Source organism: Echinops telfairi, unplaced genomic scaffold (genome assembly GCF_000313985.2).
Source record: "Echinops telfairi isolate 266 unplaced genomic scaffold, ASM31398v2 ScPeMD7_15;HRSCAF=58, whole genome shotgun sequence".
Taxonomy (NCBI): Eukaryota; Metazoa; Chordata; class Mammalia; order Afrosoricida; family Tenrecidae; genus Echinops; species Echinops telfairi.
Genome location: NW_022103912.1, coordinates 2,343,206 through 2,362,145, shown reverse-complemented (window position 1 = coordinate 2,362,145; position 18,940 = coordinate 2,343,206). Strand labels below are relative to the sequence as shown.

The 18,940-nt window shown below is 43.7% G+C and overlaps 2 protein-coding genes across 3 annotated transcripts in view; one reads left to right on the top strand and one right to left on the bottom strand.

Moving 5' to 3' along the window:
- Positions 1–18,940, bottom strand: part of SCTR (secretin receptor) — a 235,272-nt gene that overhangs the window by 120,690 nt on the left and 95,642 nt on the right. The window lies entirely within an intron of this gene.
- CFAP221 (cilia and flagella associated protein 221) overlaps positions 13,424–18,940 on the top strand; it is a 107,657-nt gene continuing 102,140 nt past the window's right edge. Inside the window, exons 1-2 of the mRNA XM_004711882.1 lie at positions 13,424–13,562; positions 16,546–16,646. Coding sequence (XP_004711939.1) covers positions 13,424–13,562; positions 16,546–16,646 — 240 coding nt within the window. The remainder of the gene's footprint in view (positions 13,563–16,545; positions 16,647–18,940) is intronic.

The following is an 18,940-nucleotide window of genomic DNA, read 5'->3' as shown; positions in this document are numbered from 1 at the left end:
TGCATGAGGGGTCTGATCACTCCACACTCTCACCATCATTTGTTATTTTCTTGATGATTATTGATTTTTGTTATTACTTTATTGCTTATTATTGTCTTATTATGGCAATGAGAATGATTATTGGGGAGATGCAAATCAAAACAATAAGAGAGTCATCAGCACTATAATCATTCATGGTTATTGCCACCACTTGTCTGTCACTGGTGGCTTCTGTGGTTCTGTGATGCTGGAAGCTATGCCACTGGTTTTTCAAATACCAAGTGAATAGATTTCATTCGTTTCCAGACTAAGAACAGACTACAAAGAAGGAATGGGCTGTCCACTTCTGGGGGAAGTAACCACAGAAAACCTTATGCATAGCATCAACACATTGTCAGATACTGAAGGTCTACTGAATGGACGCAGAATATTGTCACAGGTGGTGCTGGGGGATGGGCCCTAGTCTAAAGTCATCAATGGCGGAAAGCCTGAGGAGAGTAAAACCTTCAGAATCGTGCTGATGAGGCACAATTCAAAAGGAGAAGCAGCTGCCAAAATCCACTAATAAGAACTTGACCTGTAAGAAGTATGAATCTAGAAACAGTGGAATTTGTCAAAAAGGAAATGGAACACATAAAGATTGATATCTTAGCTGTTAACGAGCTAGAATGGGCTTGTATTGGCCATTTTGAATAAGAAATAGTAAATCACATGGTTCACCATACAGGGAATGACACAACAAAAAAGCCTAGGGTGGCATTCATTTTCAAAAAGGGCATTTCAAGATCAATCCTGAAATATAATGCTGTCTGTGGTAATACTATATCTATCTGCCTTCAAGGAAATCCAATCAATACAACTATTATTCAAATTTATGCACCAACCATGAGAGCCAGTGATGAAGAAATTGAAGAATCCTATAAATGTTTTCAGTCAGAAAGTGATCACACATTCAATCAAGATGAATTGATAATTATTGGAGATTTGAATGCAAAAATTGGAAGCTAAGAAGGAGGAACAGTAGTTGGAAAACATGGTCCTGGTGATAGAAACAAGCTTAAGATCACATGATAGAATGTGTAAGACCAACAACTTGTTCATAGCAAGTACCTTTTTTCAACAACACAAAAAACATATGGATTCTCCAAATGGAATATCCAGAAATAATATTGACTACATCTGTGGGAAGAGACGATGGGGAAGCTCAGTATTAATGCCTAAAACCAGGCCCGAGGATAAATGTGGAACAGACTGTCAGTTGCTTATAATGGAAATTCAGACTGAAGCTAAAGAAAATTAAAACAAGTTCATGAGAGCCAACAGATGACCTTGAGTCTATGCCACCTGGATTTTGAGGACATCTCAAGTACAGATCTGAAGCACTCCATACAATTGGCAGAAGATCTGAGGAACGGTGGGAGGACACTAAGAACATCGTGCACAAAGAAAGCACAACAGTTATTAAAAAGACACGAAGGAAAGAAAAGTTCTGCGTGGGTGTCAGAAGAGACTCTGAAATTTGCTTTTAATCCTAGAGTAGCTACAGAAAATGGCAGAAATAACAGAAGCCAAAGAAATAAACAGAAAACTTCAAAGGGCAGTTCAAGAAGACAAAGTAAAGTATTATAATGAAATATGCAAAGACCTATGTAGTTAGAAAACCAAAGGATCTTAAACTGAAAGAACTTGAGAGAGAAGGGGGAAAAAACAAGCCTCAAGTTGCAATATTGAAAGATTCTATGGGCAAACTATTGAATGATGCAGGAACCATCAAGAAAAGTTGAAAGGAATGCACAGAGTCACTGTGCCAAAAAGAACTAGTCAACAGTCCAGCCTTTCAGGAGAAAGCATATGAGCAAGAACCAATGGTTCTGAAGGAAGAGGTTCAAGCTGCATTGAAAGCCTTAGCCATAAAGAAGGCTCCAGGAATTGATGGAATACCCATTGAAATATTGAAACAAGCTGATGAATCCCTGGAAATACTCACTCATCTATACCAGGAAATTTGGAAGACAGTTACTTAGCCAACTTCCTGGAAGATCCATATCTGTACTCATTTCCAAGAAAGGTTACAGCAAGAGCGTATAGCCAATGGCACTGAATTATACAAGTTGTTAAATTGGAAAATGTTTTGTTGTGTATATTTTGGGGCACAATTAAAAAGATAATTGCACGAATAAAAAAATAAAGATGGCCTAACAGAATGCACATATAGAACAATATCATTAAAATATGAAACAGTAGCATGCATATAAAATTTCGCTAAGGGCATCCAACAATGGTTGCAGCAGTGCATTGACAGGAAGCTGTCAGAGGTTCCAAGTGGATTCAGAAGAGGATGTGGAATAAGGGATATCTCTGCTGGTGTCAGATGGATCTTGGTTCAAAGCAGAGGATACCAAGAGATGTGACTTGTATTTTATTGATTATGCCTAGGCATTTGACTGTGGAAATCATCACAAACTATGCTACCCTTGAGAAGAATGGGTATTCCAAAACAGCTATTATACTCATACAGAACTTTGACATAGATCAAGATGCAGGCACATGAAGAAAACAAGCGGATACTTTAAAATTCCCTTTAAAATTAGGTGTGTAGCATGGTTGTATCCTTTCATCAGACTTATTCAATCTCTATGCTAAGCAAATAATCAGAGAAGCTGGATTATATAAAACAGAATATGGAATAAGAATCAGGAGTGGAGGAAGGCTCGTGAACAACCTGAGATATGCAAACTCGCTGATGAAGATCAAGTATTTCAGTGTTCAGTATGAATTACAATTCAATGTAAAGAAGACCCAAATCCTCACAACTGGACCAATAGGTAACATCATAATAAATGGAGACAAGATTGAAGTTGTCAAGAATTTCGTCTTGCTTGGATCTACAACCAAAGCTAACGGAAGCAGCAGTCAAGAGATCACATGATACACGGCATTACGTCAATCTGCACAAGACCTCTTTACAGTGTTGAAAAGCGGGGGGTGGGGGTGGGGGATATTTTGAGGACTAAGACGCACCCGACTCAAGCCAGCGCATTTTCACTTGCCTCATATGCGTGTGAAAGTTGAACATTGAGTAAGGAAGACAGGAGAAGAGCCAATGCATTTGAATGATGGTCCTGGCAAAGAATATTAAGTATACCAAACAAACAAACAAATCTGTCTTCGAGGAAGTGCAACCAGAATGCCCTTGGAAGCAAGTATTCTGAATGTTGTTTGGAGATGCCATCTGGAGAGACCAGTCCCTGCAGAGGGACAGCATTGACAAAGCAGATGAGCAGCAAAAAAGAGGAAGCGTCTCCAAAAGGCAGATGCAGGACCCTGTGAGGATGGTGCAGGACTGAGCAGCGTCTCATTTTGTGGTGGGGTTGCTGTGGGTAAGAAGGAACTGGATGACACTTAACAACGGCCACAACAGCAATGGTTATTGGTTGGCGAGGAGCCCTGGTGCCATAGTAGCGTATGCTTTGGGCTGCTAAGGCGGGTCAGCAATTCGAACCTACCAGGTACTCTGTGGGAGGGGGAAAAAAAAAAGGCTCTCTGTTTCCATAAATAGTTACATCTTGGGAAATCCAAAGGGGTAGTTCTATTCTACCTTAAAGGGTCCCTATGGGATCGATTCAATATATAGTTCGTTCAGGGGAATGGTTAATCATTGTGTGCATTTCTGCATGTATTTGCTGGCCCCCTAACTGTCTTCTCTGGTGAAGCATCTGTTCATGACCTCTGCCATTTTAAACAACCAGATTATTCTTTCGTTTTGTTTTTCAAACATTGGAGCTTTCTATAAATTTGTACAGGTGATCTTTGACACAGGGCTGGAATCTACTAAATGAGAAGAATTTATTCTATTTTTTAAAAAGCAAGTAGTTTTTGTAAACAACAAGACATTTTCATCAAAGGGAAAGCTATGTAGGCTTCATTTCTTTGGGAATAATCCACCCCTAATTAAATATCGATTGCCTTATATGTAACAACTACATTAAAATATATAGTAAATTGCCCTTGGTTTTACAATGATATACAGAACACATTTAAAATCTCCCATTAAACACAGTATGCAAGGATTTTCCCCCCAAGACTATTTTATTGGGGACTCTGACATATCATACCATTCCATAGTTCAATCACATCAAGCATTGTCATACAATTGCTACCACCATCAGTTTCAAAACCTCCCTGATATCAGCTCCCCTTCACCGCACCCCCTCCCCTCCCCGGCCTCCCAGGAACACTTATTCTATCAATGCAAGGATTTTTTAATTCCATTGTTTTGTTGATGTGGTCGTTGTTGTTAAACAATGAGAGCAAGGCAACTTTCTGGAATATAAAGGGAAAACTGAATGATGATGCTGTTAAGGGAAAGAGGGTGCTCTCACTGAACCTGTCTCCACTTGAATGGAGCTCTGGTAGTACAGTGGCTATGGGTTAGGCTTCTGACCACAAGGTCAGCAGTTCAAAACCACCAGCTGCTCAGTAGAAGAATGGCTATCTAGTCCCATAAAGAGGTACAGTCTTAGAAACTCAGAGGGGCCCTAAGGGGTCACTGTGAGTTGGCCTTGACTCAATGACAGTGAGTGTGGTTTGTTATTTGGTCTCCACTGGATATCAATCAAAACTTCAGAGCATGACCTTTCCTGGGAGCTGAGCTAATGTGCTATTAATAAGCCATAAATAATGGGGCAAGTGCGTTTTCCTGAAGGACAAACCTGTAACACTTAGACTTTAATGAGGCTTTTTGTAGTCCAGGCTCACTGTTTACACTCTAAAAATATGGGTTGGCTTACTCAGAAAAACACTCATTTAGAAAAAAACAATGTTTTGAATGCAGTGTGCCTGGGCACATGCATCAGTTACTTTATGTAGAATAAAGGAACGGGGGGAGAAATGTGAGACTAAGGAAGACTATACCGTAGTAGTGAGGATGTGGTGGGACCCGGCGGTGGTGTTCAATTCAGACTGGATTACTGGTCAGAAAGAGCAGTGCTCTGAAGGAAAGGAGTAGCCTCCCTTTTGAGAAGCTGCCTCCAGTCTGCTGCTGGGACAAGATGACTGTATCCAACTACACATCTGTTCCCGAGTGGAGGTGCTTTATTGATTGGCTGCCCATCAAATCCGAATCCGACAAACACTGTCATTCACAAGAGGCGTTCCGTTTACTGAGTGGTATATGCCTCTTAACCTAAGCTGCATGTACGGAGCCAAGTTTAAATGTAAACAAAATGTCAAACATAAAAACAAGAGTTAAAGGTAAACAAAATGCAAAACAAGATTTAAGTGTAAACAAAATATGGACGGTAAAAGCGAGACTATACCCAAGACAGGTGGCCAACTTGGTAAACAAGAGGAAGGTTCGTGTAAAACATGTACAACACCCCAGCACTGGCAGCGAGCAGCTGGGTGCGTGAGATCTTCCACCAGATGACGACATCGGTGGAATAAACGTGTGCTGCCCCTCCAGGTGTTGAATGAACCCAGCAAAGAGGCCTGGCTTTCCTGGGTGAGAACTTCGCTGGGAGCGGAGCTAATATGTTCTGGATGGGCCGTAAGTAATGGGGGGAGTGTGTTTCCGATTCAGTCCTGAAGGGCAAAAGCCCTGACATATGAATGAGGCTTTTATGGCCCAGGCTCACTGTTTACACTCTACAAATAACCGGGTCCTCAGGAAAGCACATTTCCTTTACTTTTTGTACTTTCCTCCTCCATTTGTCAGCATTCTTTGGAATATTTATATAAAATATTCTAGTTTAAACAGATTAAACAGAAGAGAGCAAACACAGCAAATCTGAAAGACAAGGTGGCCAGTGTTTCTAATCACCAGATGGAACAAAGAATGGTCAGTCTTCTCACAGCAACACCCAACCTCCCCGAGGTTCCACATTGCTCCTGAGTAAGGCAATCTGCCATAAAGAAAAGAATGTTGGGAAAAAATAAATCTGGAGTCAAACCTTCACTTTGTCATCAGTTAGTCATGTGATCTTGGGGGCAAGTTACTTTAACCTTCTAAATCTCCGTTTAGATTAGCTACATTGGAAAGGATTTGGTGCGATTCAATGGTATGAATATATACAGTCAGAGGAATTTGACTGCAGGTAATAGTGAACTCACACTGACTTAAACAGAAGTGTCTCGGTTGGCTCATATAACTGGGAATACACAGAAAATGTGGAACTCCTGTGGACAAGTGCATCCTCATGCTGTCTGCCCATGGCTTTCTTGACTGCCCTCCTCTGAGTTGGAGACCCTCAGACGGGCATACAAATGGCTACAGCCATCTATCTAGCTCTCACATCCATAAGTAATGCCATAGTAAGATAAAATGTGGTACTCTTACAATGTTGACACGTTTTGTGTTAAGCTGGGTTGTCTAGAAAAACAAAACCGGTGACACTCATATATGCATAAGAAAGCACTTTATATCAAGAAGTAACTTTTTATATCAAGAAGTCATCCCAGCCCAGGTCAATGTCAGTCCCTGGGTCTGATGCTAGCTGGACACCTCTTCAGACTCAGGGAGCTGCAGGCCAATGACACATGAGGGGAAGGAGGTGGGAAGCAGGGACAATGGGTGCAGACTTATTTGGGTCTAAGGTTGGTGAGAACATGGCAAATGGGGACAGCTCTAGGTCCAATGGCCCACATGGAGTTGCCACTGGGGGTAGATACAGAATTCCAGCAAGCAGGGGTTGTATCAAGGTCACACACTTAAGGAGGCATCACCAAGCTGCCACCTGATTGGCAGCTTGGACTCCACCCCTATCTCCACACAGGTACCATCAAGTTGGCATAAAATCTAACCTCCATAAAGTTTCTGTTCCCTCTTGTTACACTTGTGTGCATTTCCCACTCATTTTGGGCGATGATGCGATTTCAAAGGCTAGGTCATAAAAGGAAATACAGCCTAGATGGGATTTCTTGTCTTTGGACCTCAGCCACCTGGAGAGGCCTGGCACGGATATTTTAGCCCAAAGTATTATGTAGGCTCCCAGCTGATAGCTTTAGCTTCAAACACCGAATGATGCCTTCAGACAATTCCATTTTCTAGATTTGGGGTCTTCCGGTCAACCCCAGACACAATGAAGTAGACACAGTTATCTCTGCCTGCCCTATAGCTCCTGTCCTATATTAACCACGGAGCAGTAGCTAAAGAGTACAACCTAGCATTAAAAAAATACTTCAAGACAAAAACCATTAACAATTAAGATTCTTTTCTCTAATATATGAAGATCTTCAACAGCCCCATAAGTAAAAGACCAAGAACCCAAGGAAAAAATGGGTAAGGGTCATGGACTTGCAGAAAAGGAAAAACAAGCGTCTCCTCAACATATACCCACCATGATCTTGGAGGTAATTTTGACTCCTAGTGACCCTATAGCACAGAATGGAATTGTTCTCAGCAATGCTGAGACTGTAAATCTTTATGGGGGCAGTCTGCCTCAACATTCTCCTTCAAAGTTGCTGGTGTATTTGAACCTCCGACTCTGCAGTACGCAGCACAACGCATAGACCACTGTGCATTCACTGGGCCACCAGGGCTCCTTCTCCCAAACATGCTCATATAATGTGCACATATATGTATACATATATAAGCAAAATGGCAAATATATACATATTCTAGAGTTTTCCTTATATGTGTAGGTGTATCTATATATACTATATATACATATGTGTGTGTCTCTGTATATATATATACATATATACAGAGAGAGCGCTTCAAAAAGTTCTTGGAAAAATAGAATCAAAAGATGGTGGCATTTGTCCATGAACTTTTGATCCCCCCTTACTACACATTGTGGTGGGGAGTGGAGCCTGGAAAGAGGAAAGCTTTTCAGAGATTCTCCACAAGCCGTTCCCGGATCCCTGAAACAATCTGGGGTCAGGGGAACAAGAATCATGTGATTCTTCACAGCCCATTTTTCAATTTGTCATTCTTGTACCTGGTGTGCTGCTATGATGCCAAAAGCCATAGGGGTGGAGTCCAAGCTGCCAATCAGGTGGCAGCTTGGTGGTGGCTCCTTAAGTGTGTGACCTTGATACAACCCCTGCTTGCTGGAATTCTGTATCTACCCCCAGTGGCAACTCCATGTGGGCCATTGGACCTAGAGCTGTCCCCATTTGCCATGTTCTCACCAACCTTAGACCCAAATAAGTCTGCACCCATTGTCCCTGCTTCCCACCTCCTTCCGCTCATGTGTCATTGGCCTGCAGCTCCCTGAGTCTCAGGAGGTGTCCTCTTTCAAATATCAGCAATGTGCCACCATATTGATGGTGGACACGCCTCAGGAGAGCTTGGCGATTAAGATAGACTAGGAAGAAAAACTTGGTCATCTTTCTTCAAAAATCACCCAACGAAAATCTCTGAAGGTGCGTGCTTCGGCGGCGCATACACTACAATTGGAAAACTCTCAGAAATGCAACTGAGGATCGTCTGATATAATGTTGGCAGACGAACCTCCTTGGTTGGAAAGTACTCAAAATACAACGAGGGTCTAGAACAGACCCTGACGATGAAGACAGTGTGGGACTGGACAAGGTTTCCTTTTCTTCTACGCAGGCGCACCCCAAGTCAGCGCCAACCAGGCGCCAACTAACAACAACCAAGATCGACGGCAGGAGCTGAGGAATTGCATGTAAAGAACAACGGTGGAAAACCCGAGCAAAGCTGAGGTGCTTTTAGCAAGCAAGAAAATGGGATCGAGAACCCAGCAGTGTTCGCCACACTGTTGTGTAGAATTTGGTTAACTAATTGATAACATATAGTTTGGTTATTGAATTAAAGATTTACAAATTATTTTGTAAGAAAACAAGTTATTTTCTTGTTTTCTTGTAAGAAAACAAATTATGTTCTAAGAAAACAAGCACATATTAAGTCGTGTTATCCATTGAAAAGTATATGAAACCAAGCACAATTTGGGCTTGGACTGGAAAACTTGGTTTTCCTAACTTCCCCTGACTTGGTTAGGGGAAACTATTATCCTGAAGTGTACAAATACAACCTTGTAGAAAGAACAAAAGCAGCCTATTACATAAGCAAGTAGATTTTTCACCCACTTCACCTACAGTTATAGCGTGATCAGTGGAAATAAAACACTGTCCAAGGGCCGAGAGATCCAAAGATTTCACAGTCTGCTACATCTAGGAATTTTGCTGTTTAAGATGCATCCACAAATACTGATTTGTGTATAATCCAAAAACCAACTCACTGCCATTGAGTCGATGCTGACTCAGAGACCCTATAGGACCCGGTAGAACTGCCTTGTGAGTTTCCAAGACTGCAAATCTTCATGGGAGTAGAAGCCCTGTCTTTCTCCCAAAAAACACATGGTGGTTTCAAATTGCCAGTCTTTAGATCGCAGCCCAGTACATAACGACTACATCAGCAGGGCTCCTGGTTTGTGCCTATAACCCCAATCTAGGGGAGTGAACAACAGAATTGTACGTAAATGGATATATTGGATGGTGTGAGATGCAGCAAGAATAAAAATAATGGTTCCTGGGGGAGAGGGAGAGGTTAAGGGGAGCTGATATCAAGGAGTTCAAGAAGAAAGAAAGTGTTTAGAAACTGACTGTGGTACCAATCGTATGATACTGCTTAATGTGATTGAACTATGGAATGTTATGCTACCTGTAAGAGCACCCAATGAAATGATTTTAAAAAGAGGGATAACTCCAGAAAAAATAGTGGAATACAGTTCCATGGAATCCCAGGGGAGGGAAAGAGACCTCTGGTTGGGCAGGTGGGCAGTGGAGTGGGGAGTCTTCATGGGGACACCACAGAGGATGGTGAGATTGTTAATAAGTGATGATGGAGGAGGGGATTAAAGAGAGGATTAAAGAATGGGAGGATGGGGGGGGTGGACATTCTAGATGTGTGGAAGGCACCATATCCAGTAAAACAGTTTATGTGAGCGTGGGAAAGAGGGGTTACCTGGCTGAAATCTCATTAGAATATGTCAACAACACGAAGCCATAAAGAATATCAACCAAGTGCCAAGTCCTACAGGGAGGGATGGAGGCAAGGACAACGATTTAGAAAAGAGGAGGTGGTGCCACCTGCAGCAATGGGCTCAAACGTAGAACCATGGTGAGGATGGCACACGGCTCGCAGAGTTAATTCTGCTGCATGAAGTGTTGTTATAGGTCAGAGCCAACCTGATGGTGCCTAACCGCAATGAAGAGGGTGACAGGTGGGGGGAATCAGGGATTCACACCAAGTTATAAGAGCAGAAACCGTTCCTCCAACGAATAAATTGCCAAGGGATAATAAGATAAAAGAGGACGCTAGATTAGAAAAGGCTTAAAAGACATATCGTGATATGGAGCTCTTATTGGAATCCTGATTCAAAGTGAACAAGCCCATGGCGCCTATAATGGAAGGACCCCTGGGGATGCAGTGGGGTAGATGTTGGGCTGCAGATAATAGACTGAATACTTGAAAATGTTAAAATGATTGGAGAGAGAGAGCTTGAGGGAGAGAGAGACAAAGAGAGAGAATGCACAAGCGCTTTGTCTTCAGCGATCGTGTCCAGGAAGGTGAGCATCATGGAATGCCAGTTTAATAGATCAAAGTGTTCTTGCATTGAGGGAGTACTTGAGTGGAGGCCCAATGTCCATCTGCTACCTTAATACTAAACCTCCTACCCCACTATCATGATGATCCCAATTCTACCTTGCAAATCAAACTAGACCAGAGGATGTACTCTGGTACAAATAAGAGCTGGAAATACAGGGAATCCAGGACAGATAAACCCCTCAGGAATAATAATGAGAGTAGTGATACCAGGAGGGGAAGGGGAAGGTGGGGGAGGAAGGGGGAACTGATTACAAGGATCTACATATATCCCCTCCCTGAGGGATGGACAACAGAAAAGTGGGTGAAGGGAGACATCGGACAGTGTAAGACATGACAAAATAATAATAATTTATAAATTTTCAAAGGTTCATGAGGGAGTGGGGGAGCAGGGAGGGAGTGGGGGAAATGAGAAGCTGATACCAAGGGCTCAAATAGAAAAAAAATGTTTTGAGAATGATGATGGCAACAAATGTCCAAATGTGCTTGACCCAATGGATGATTTTATTTTTAAGATCGCTAGGAGTGGCATCCACTGGACGGCAGTGAGTTTAGGGCTTGGGGAGAGGTGTAGATGAGATCAGCCGTGATTTGATCATTGGTACAGCTGAATGTTGAAGGTTCACGTTACCATTCGGGCTACCTTTGTCTGTGCTTGACATTTTCTATACTAGAAAATGAAAAACAAGTAAACCATCACAATTCAAAGAAAGAGTAGGAGAATGCTACTCCGGAGCCTCCCTCTTTTAAGCAATCTGCTTCCCTGGGGGTTTCCTTTCGGTACTTGTCTCCCGGCTTCCCCATTTCCTCAGGACCCCCTAAATCTCACACTTCCCCTGCCTCCACTTCTCTCCTTCCCTAGGGCCTGGCCGACGGTCGACTGTCGGGGCGCTCGGAAGCCACCCCCAGCCTCGTGGCAGCTCCCCACTTCGGCTGCAGCGAGCTGGGTCTTGCCCCGCCCACACTCCCCACTCCGCCCACCCCCCACAACCCCGCCCCTCGTCTGCGTCGTCATGGCGACAGATCTGCGCGTCCGCATCAACCCGCCGACTTCCGTGCGGCAGCTCCCACCTCCAGCCTGTGTGAGAGCCTGGCCCTGGGGCCGCGGGCGGAGGGGCGGCCACCGCGTTAAGGAGGCCCCGGACGGACGGACAGACGGACGGAGTCTGCAGGGCCCACGTCTCAGGAGAGGTGGGGGCCCCAAGGTTAAAGGTGGAGGTGAGGGCCTGGGGGGCGTGAGTCTGGGCTCTTCACCTGCCCTTACCTGGAGGCGAAATAGGGGGTGAAGGAACCAAGGGGGTGTGGATGGCTTAGGGATGGAGCCTGTGTGGGAACTTGTCTTATGGAAGCTGGACTGGGACAGAGGGCTGGGGGGTGCGAAGGTGCAGACGTGTGAGCTAGGGATAGGTGCGGAAGGGACTGGGGAGGGGCCACAGAGAGTTGGGGAGACTGCTGGAAAGTGGGGAACTGACAGTAGAGCTAACGCCCAAACCAAACTCACTGCCATCCAGTCCTTTCCAACAAACGGGACCAGTTGAACTGCCCCTGGTTTCTTTAGGGTCTTTCTCCAGGGAAGCCCCCTTGACCTGCTGACCTTGCAATTCAACTCAGAACCGCTGTACCACCCGGACTCTGGTGCGGCGCCAGGAGACTATTAAGCAACTCCTTATGCATGTAAATTGTATTTGATGGCTCCTGAAAAGGTTCTTATTGGTCCTGGACTCCTTTAAGAAGCAACAGTTAGGGGTTTTTCTGGGGAAAAAGCACAAAATAAAGATCCACACGTGGTTTGACTGTTAGCCCTGGACTCTTCACAGAGCAGCCCACTAGCCCAACCAGGAGACCCTGCTGGGGAAGATGTGTGTTCGTGTGGGATGTGTAAAGTGCCATCATAAGATAGTACGATAGTAATGCCAAATATCTGTGTTTTATACTTGCTGGAGGGTTTTGAAGGACAACGGGGATCAGCGCGGACCTTATGAAGACAGCGGAACTTAAAATGGGTATTCCAGTGGATACCATAGGACAGAGTGGAGCTGCTATGTTTCAGAGAGCGCAAGTCCTTATGGGAGCAGGCGGCCGCATCTTTTTCTTGTGGAGTGGCTGGTGGCTTTGAGCTACCAGTCTTACTCTTAGCAACCCAGTACTTAACGCACGGCGACACCAGGGCTCCGAGGGTGTGAAAATCAAACTCCTAGCTATCAAGTCGACTCTGAGTCACAGCGACCCTGAGGACAGGGTAGAACTGCCTCTGTCTGCTTCCAGGCTGTAACTGTTCCTCAGAGTAGCAAGTGTCCGATGGTCAATCTAGTCCCAGGCATCGCATGAGGCAGAACCCACAGGACCAATCCCACGGTGGCTGATGGAGAAATAGGTGGACTGCAGGCACCTTCCCCTTCACATTGCCCCGACTGAAGAGGGGTCTGGCAGGTGGTTCATAAGTCACAGGGTCTGACAAGTAGTCTCTCAACATGTAAAAGGGTTCCGGGTCACCCACATCTCAGAATCCGATTTGGGTAAATCCAAGAGTAGCGCCTACAAATAGCTCAACGAACCCTCAGGAAGAACATATTGGCGACGGTTATTGAGGAGAATTCAGGAGCCTTGGAATGTTTCCATTACGGGCAGGATCTTGGGGGTCACCTGTGATATAAGAAAACTCATGGAGCAGCTGTGGGAGGGAACGGAGCGGTCAGCGGAGACAAGGGGCAGGGGACTGAACCGCAGTAACCACGGCAACAGTACGAGGTACATTTATCAAAGACGGAGGGGAAAACGTCCTGTGGTTCTCCTGAAGGGTTATGCTGCTGCTGTTTTCTTCCCAGGAAATAACCTTTGGCTCTCAAAAGAAAACTCGTTTTTCCTGATAAAATGGCAGTGGTGAAAACCCGAAGACAGGAGCTGAAGAATGCCGAGGAATCGCTGACTAAGGTATCCTCCGTCCTCTTGAGGAGCCTCGTGGAAGAGCCCAGGAAAAAAGCAGAAATACACAATCACCTCCTAGAATCAAGTAAGTAACTGGGAAACCGTTTTGCTCCCTAGATTACATTTTCCCATAGAATCTAAAGGCCGGAGAGCATAATAGAAGTTTGGGTGCTGATTTATTGATACTGTCTTATGGACACGCATAATTGTTTTTACTATTAAGAATAATGGTTCTATGTAGACCAGGAATCCCTCCCCCCTTAACTGATGGATATTTGTGGTGTAAATGAGTCAACAAGTTCTCTGGCTTCCGAGGTGTCGAAGGGATCAGGTATAAGGCATCATCAGAACAAAAAATCTTACCATGGTGAATGATGGGGGGAGTGCGGAGTGGAGATCCAAAGCCCATTAGTAGGCCACTGGAGATCCCCTTGCAGAGGGGTCTCGGGGAGGAGATGAGCCAGTCAGGGTGCGACGTAACAATGATGAGAAATACAACTTTCCTCTAGTTCCTAAATGCTTTCTCCCCGCTCCCACTACCATGACTCGAATTCGACCTTGCAAGTCTGGCTAGACCAGAGGAGGTACACTGGTACAGATAGGAACTGAAAATACAGGGAATCCAGGGCGGATGAGCCCTACAGGACCAGTGGTGTGAGTGGCGAAACAGGGAGGGTAGAGGGAGAGTGGGTAGGAAAGAGGGAACCGATTACAAGGAACTATATGTGACCTCCTCCCTGGGGGACGGACAACCGAAAAGTGGGTGAAGGGAGACGTCGGACAGGGCAAGATATGACAAAATACCAATTTATAAACTATCAAGGGCTCATGAGGGAGGGGGGAGCGGGGAGGGAGGGGAAAAATGAGGACCTAATGTCAGGGGTTTAAGTGGAGAGAAAATGTTTTGAGAATGATATACAAATGCGCTTTACACAATTGATGTGTGTATGGATTGCGATAACAGTTGTATGAGCCCCTAATAAAATTAAAAAAAAAAAAAAGTTCTGTGGCTTCCACTTCTTCAGGTGGAAGATCTGTCCTCTCTGTCCCCAGGCCATATTGCTCATCCTCAGCCCTATCACTGAAAGTACTGGGCTTTCCCCTGGGTCCTGTTCTTCAGACTACTCTTATATTTCTATCATTTCCTCTCTAAATTCCTGGTTGTTCCTATCTTGTGCCAGTTCTCTCAGTGGTTACCCAGGCATAGAGAATAGAGTTGCCATTTCTTTATTTGGACCCCTTTGCTGCTGTCTGATCTGAACTTCACAAATCCAGGGCCGTCTCCCCCCTGTCTCTCCATTCCTTCATCCCTTTAGCCACACCAAGACCACATTTTTGAAAAACACCCTCTAACCTTTTTCATGTGCATCGCTTAGCCTGGAAAACTTGGTAAATACTACAGGTGCCATGTGAAAAGCTAATATCTTGCCGATATTACTCCTCACTTGTTGACATTGTTTCCAAAGGTCAAGCTGTTAGGCAAACACTTGCATGATGTGAGAATGATGGGTGACGTTTGATCACAAAATGAAAGATGACTGCATCATTTTATAACTGCCACACTTTGTCATCACATAATTGCCAAATAACTGAAAATCGTGGTCCAGCTAAGTTGGCACCGACCTTAACCATCACAGCCAGTATTTCCTTACCTCATACTTGGGCATTGGTCTTGCCAAACTTGCATTGTGGATGCACAAAATAGACAGTGGATTTTTTATATGTCGCTAAGTGAGGTGTGTTAGATAAAAGATAGTAACTGGGGACTAAAGTATCCTCATTTAGTCCATTTGACAATCTCATGAGAGGTATGTCCTGTTTCCAATTTACGATCGAAGAAGCTGAGACTTAGCAAATGATAACCTCAGTGATCTCCCATCTCCCTGACACGTCATCTTTGACCCATTCCAACCTGGTCACAGTAACAGCCAATCTGATGAGAAGCAAACCAACCAAACAATTCACACCCCTTGCACGTGTAGGTGACTAATAGGGTTAGGATGGGGTGAAAGTGCCTATGGCTCACTTGTTTGGGATCTACCTGAACTTGAATGGCTATCATTTGTAAGAAATTGGACAAGGCATTCATATTGAGGGAAGCGGTTTAGCATAGTGATTGAAACCAAACAGACCTGAGCTTGATTTTTAACTACCAGCTGCACGCAAAGAGTTAGTGTGACAATTATAAGTAAATATATTCCTAGAATGGCCTGGATAGAGCACTGAAAACAAGCAGATTTTTAAAAACAGTTACTCCCAAGTCGATGGCGGCTCACAGAGACCTTGTCGGTCTCAAAGGAGCACTGGACTCTCTAGGGTTATCAATGGCCGCTTTTTCAGAAAACCACCAGGCCTTTCCTCCAAGATGTCTAGGATGGACTCTACCCCCAAACTCTAATAAGTGATCGTCTTCACCCCAAGTCTCCGCACTTGCCTAAATAAAGGGCTAGGGAAAGTTTTGTACACTGGAATACTTTCCTGAGCTCAATTGGTTTAACCTTGTTCTCAAAACTGAAAAGACATCTAAATAAGGTGTTCACATTACATTCAAAGGTATTTGAGATTTTGCTATCTCGGGTGATAATTATTTAGAGTTTTAATCTTATTGTATATCACACTGTAGTTCTCTTCAGAGGAAATAAAATGACAAAACATAAATACTCATTAATGAAGCATTTGATATCTGAATCTTTGAACTGCAGGTTCATTACATCATAAGTAATCATAAGATTATACAGAACAAAGATAGGGTTTGCATGCTTAAATTCTGCTATTGGGTTATGAAGATTTGCACAAAATGTGTGAGGGCAAATAAAAATTTTAATAGATAATAAAGGTATATGTGAGTTTGTATTGTGATCGTAAAATCTCCCACGTGATGTTTAAAAATAGAAGAGAGAAGCAGTCCAGATTCTTAGGAGCAGATAATTAATCTTGTTGACAGCTGTGTTCTTGCACTGAAATTTCCCGTGTCTCACATTAAATAGAGCCCATGTTAACAGGATATGTTTTAACTTAATGTTTCATTCCATGTCTCATAACATACTAATCTATATTGCCTTTTATAGAAGTTTATGCAAAAATTCTGAATAATACGGTCATACAGGCAAGACCCGGAATATTGCATTTTGGAGGATATCAAGTCGAAAAGCAGCATCGGCAGATTCTGGTAGGTGCTTTTTAAGTGGGATCATTAATCAAAATAATGAAACACCATGAATCGTATGCCTTTTTGTTACTCGTTCATCTGAAGAGCGGTATAAACTACGGAAGTGCAGGCATCACTTGAGCCAGACAGGTAGCTCTGGGATGAGACCTTTCACATCGCAGTGTTGTTCCTGGACAAGTTTTCTCCCCGGTCAAAGGCCTTCTGCAGCACAGTTTCCAAGTCAGTGTCATTACTGAGTGACTCTTGGAGACAGGTGCTGTGTTTGGTGCTTCACCGCAGTCTTGAGAAGTCTGTGGAGGGGTTCCAAAAGGTTCAATGCTTTTGTCGAAGACACACAGCTGCTAAGCGATAGAGGGAATTCAACTCATGGACCACCTCCCTTCGAACCAGATACTCTCCTTCTGTGCCTAAATACCCTTGCGGGGGGTGGGGAGTGGTAGTTCTTTCCCAAGTGGTTCCAGAGAGGGCTCTATTGAGCTTGCTCAGAATCAGACAGCCATGCCTGTATTAGTTATCCTGGCCATTTGGGCTTTTGTGCAGCCAGGTCTGACGAGGTAGGACTCACCCCACAGAATGAGACAGATGAAAAGGCAGGCTGGAAAGTATTCTTGCTTATAACTCCTGAAATGTACCATGGAAGTACCCCAAAGTCCACTTCTTCCTGGCTTCCTTCCCTGTACCTGGATGTTCACAGTGGGCTTTGCATGACTATAGGGTTCCAACTCCCATGCTGAAAGGGACCTACTCATTCGAATCACCGCCCTCACCCTGTGACTGCGGGCAGGACACCTCAGAACTGCTACCTACTGGACTGGAAATTTGAGCTGAACTTTTCTCTGGGCAGGTGTAGGAGTTGTGCAGCGGTGGGCACTTGTGATGTGGGACCTTTGAGACCTCTAATGGCTCTTTATCACAAGCGTCTCCACTTGCAGATCTGGGGTCTATTTCAGAGTGGATCACCGTAGTAGATAGTACAGAGTGCAGAGCATCACTGATGGGGCCTGGCAGGGAAGGAAGTGAGGTTTCCATCAGGCAACCTTCAATGACTAGACAAGCAAACAGCTGTGATGAGTGTCTTACACATTTGGAGGGATCCGGAGAGGAATGGGTTAAGCAAAATGTGCTTCCTCTCAGGAGAAGAATTAGAATTTAAAACTATGAGAATTTAAATTAGAATTTAAAACTAGGAACCTCCCCATAAAGCTCCAAGGACACATTTCTCTGAACATGGTATCAAAGACCATAGTTAATAATTAATTTAGGAAATTTTCCTGATTATTAGTCTTGGTATTGAGGCTATAGTAGGGTAGACTTAAACATCTTTACTATGTATAATTCTTGGTTGTTTTTCAGCAAAATATATACTAAAAACTAAGATAAAATTTTATTTTCTTCTTACAATTTTCTATAGTTTCATTGAGCCACAACTCATGCCACATGTTTTACCCATTTAAAGAATACAATTTACCACTGAAGTACACCAAAGTCCATTTCTTCCTGGGTTCCTTAGCATATATTCAGAGTTGTATAGCTATCACTCAATATAAATTTAGAACTTTTTGTCACCTCGGAAAACATACTTCCTCACAAATTCCTATCCCCACCCATTGCCATCACAACCCCCCAGAACAGGGTAGAACGGCCCCCTAGGGTGTCCAATGTGATAATTAATATAGAAGTATACAGTGAACCCTCATTTATCGTGGTTAATCGGTTCTAGACCCTACCGTGATAAATGAAATTCCACGAAGTAGGATTCCTTATCTGTAAATCAAATATTTTCGTAGTTAGAGCATAGAGGACATGAAAAAACACCCTTTAGTCACCATTACACTCGTATTACCCAATTTATTAAACGAAAAAGCAGTAAAACATTTTGGACGTTACAATTATCATTTATTATTTATTATATTATTTATGGCATCTAGTTTACAGTATTACATATTTCACATACAGTATTATTATACCTAGTTCTTACAAATACTGTAATCAATAGCCTATGAAATGACTTAAGGGATGTACTCTACAGGTGGGTCGCCGTCTTTTTCCTCTGAAGGAGCGGGTGTAGGCAGTGGTGCTGTTACGCAAAAACCGCGATAGAGTGAAGCCGCGGAAGTCGAAGCGCGAAGTGGCGAGGGTTCACTGTACTGCCACATTTTTCTCTGATGGAGCAATTGGTGGGTTTGATCTACAGCCAAACACCTAACCATTATACCACCGGGGATCCTTACAAATCCTTGCTTCCGTTCAGTCTGTGTGCATCTGCCTATTCTAGGTATTTCATATAAATGGAT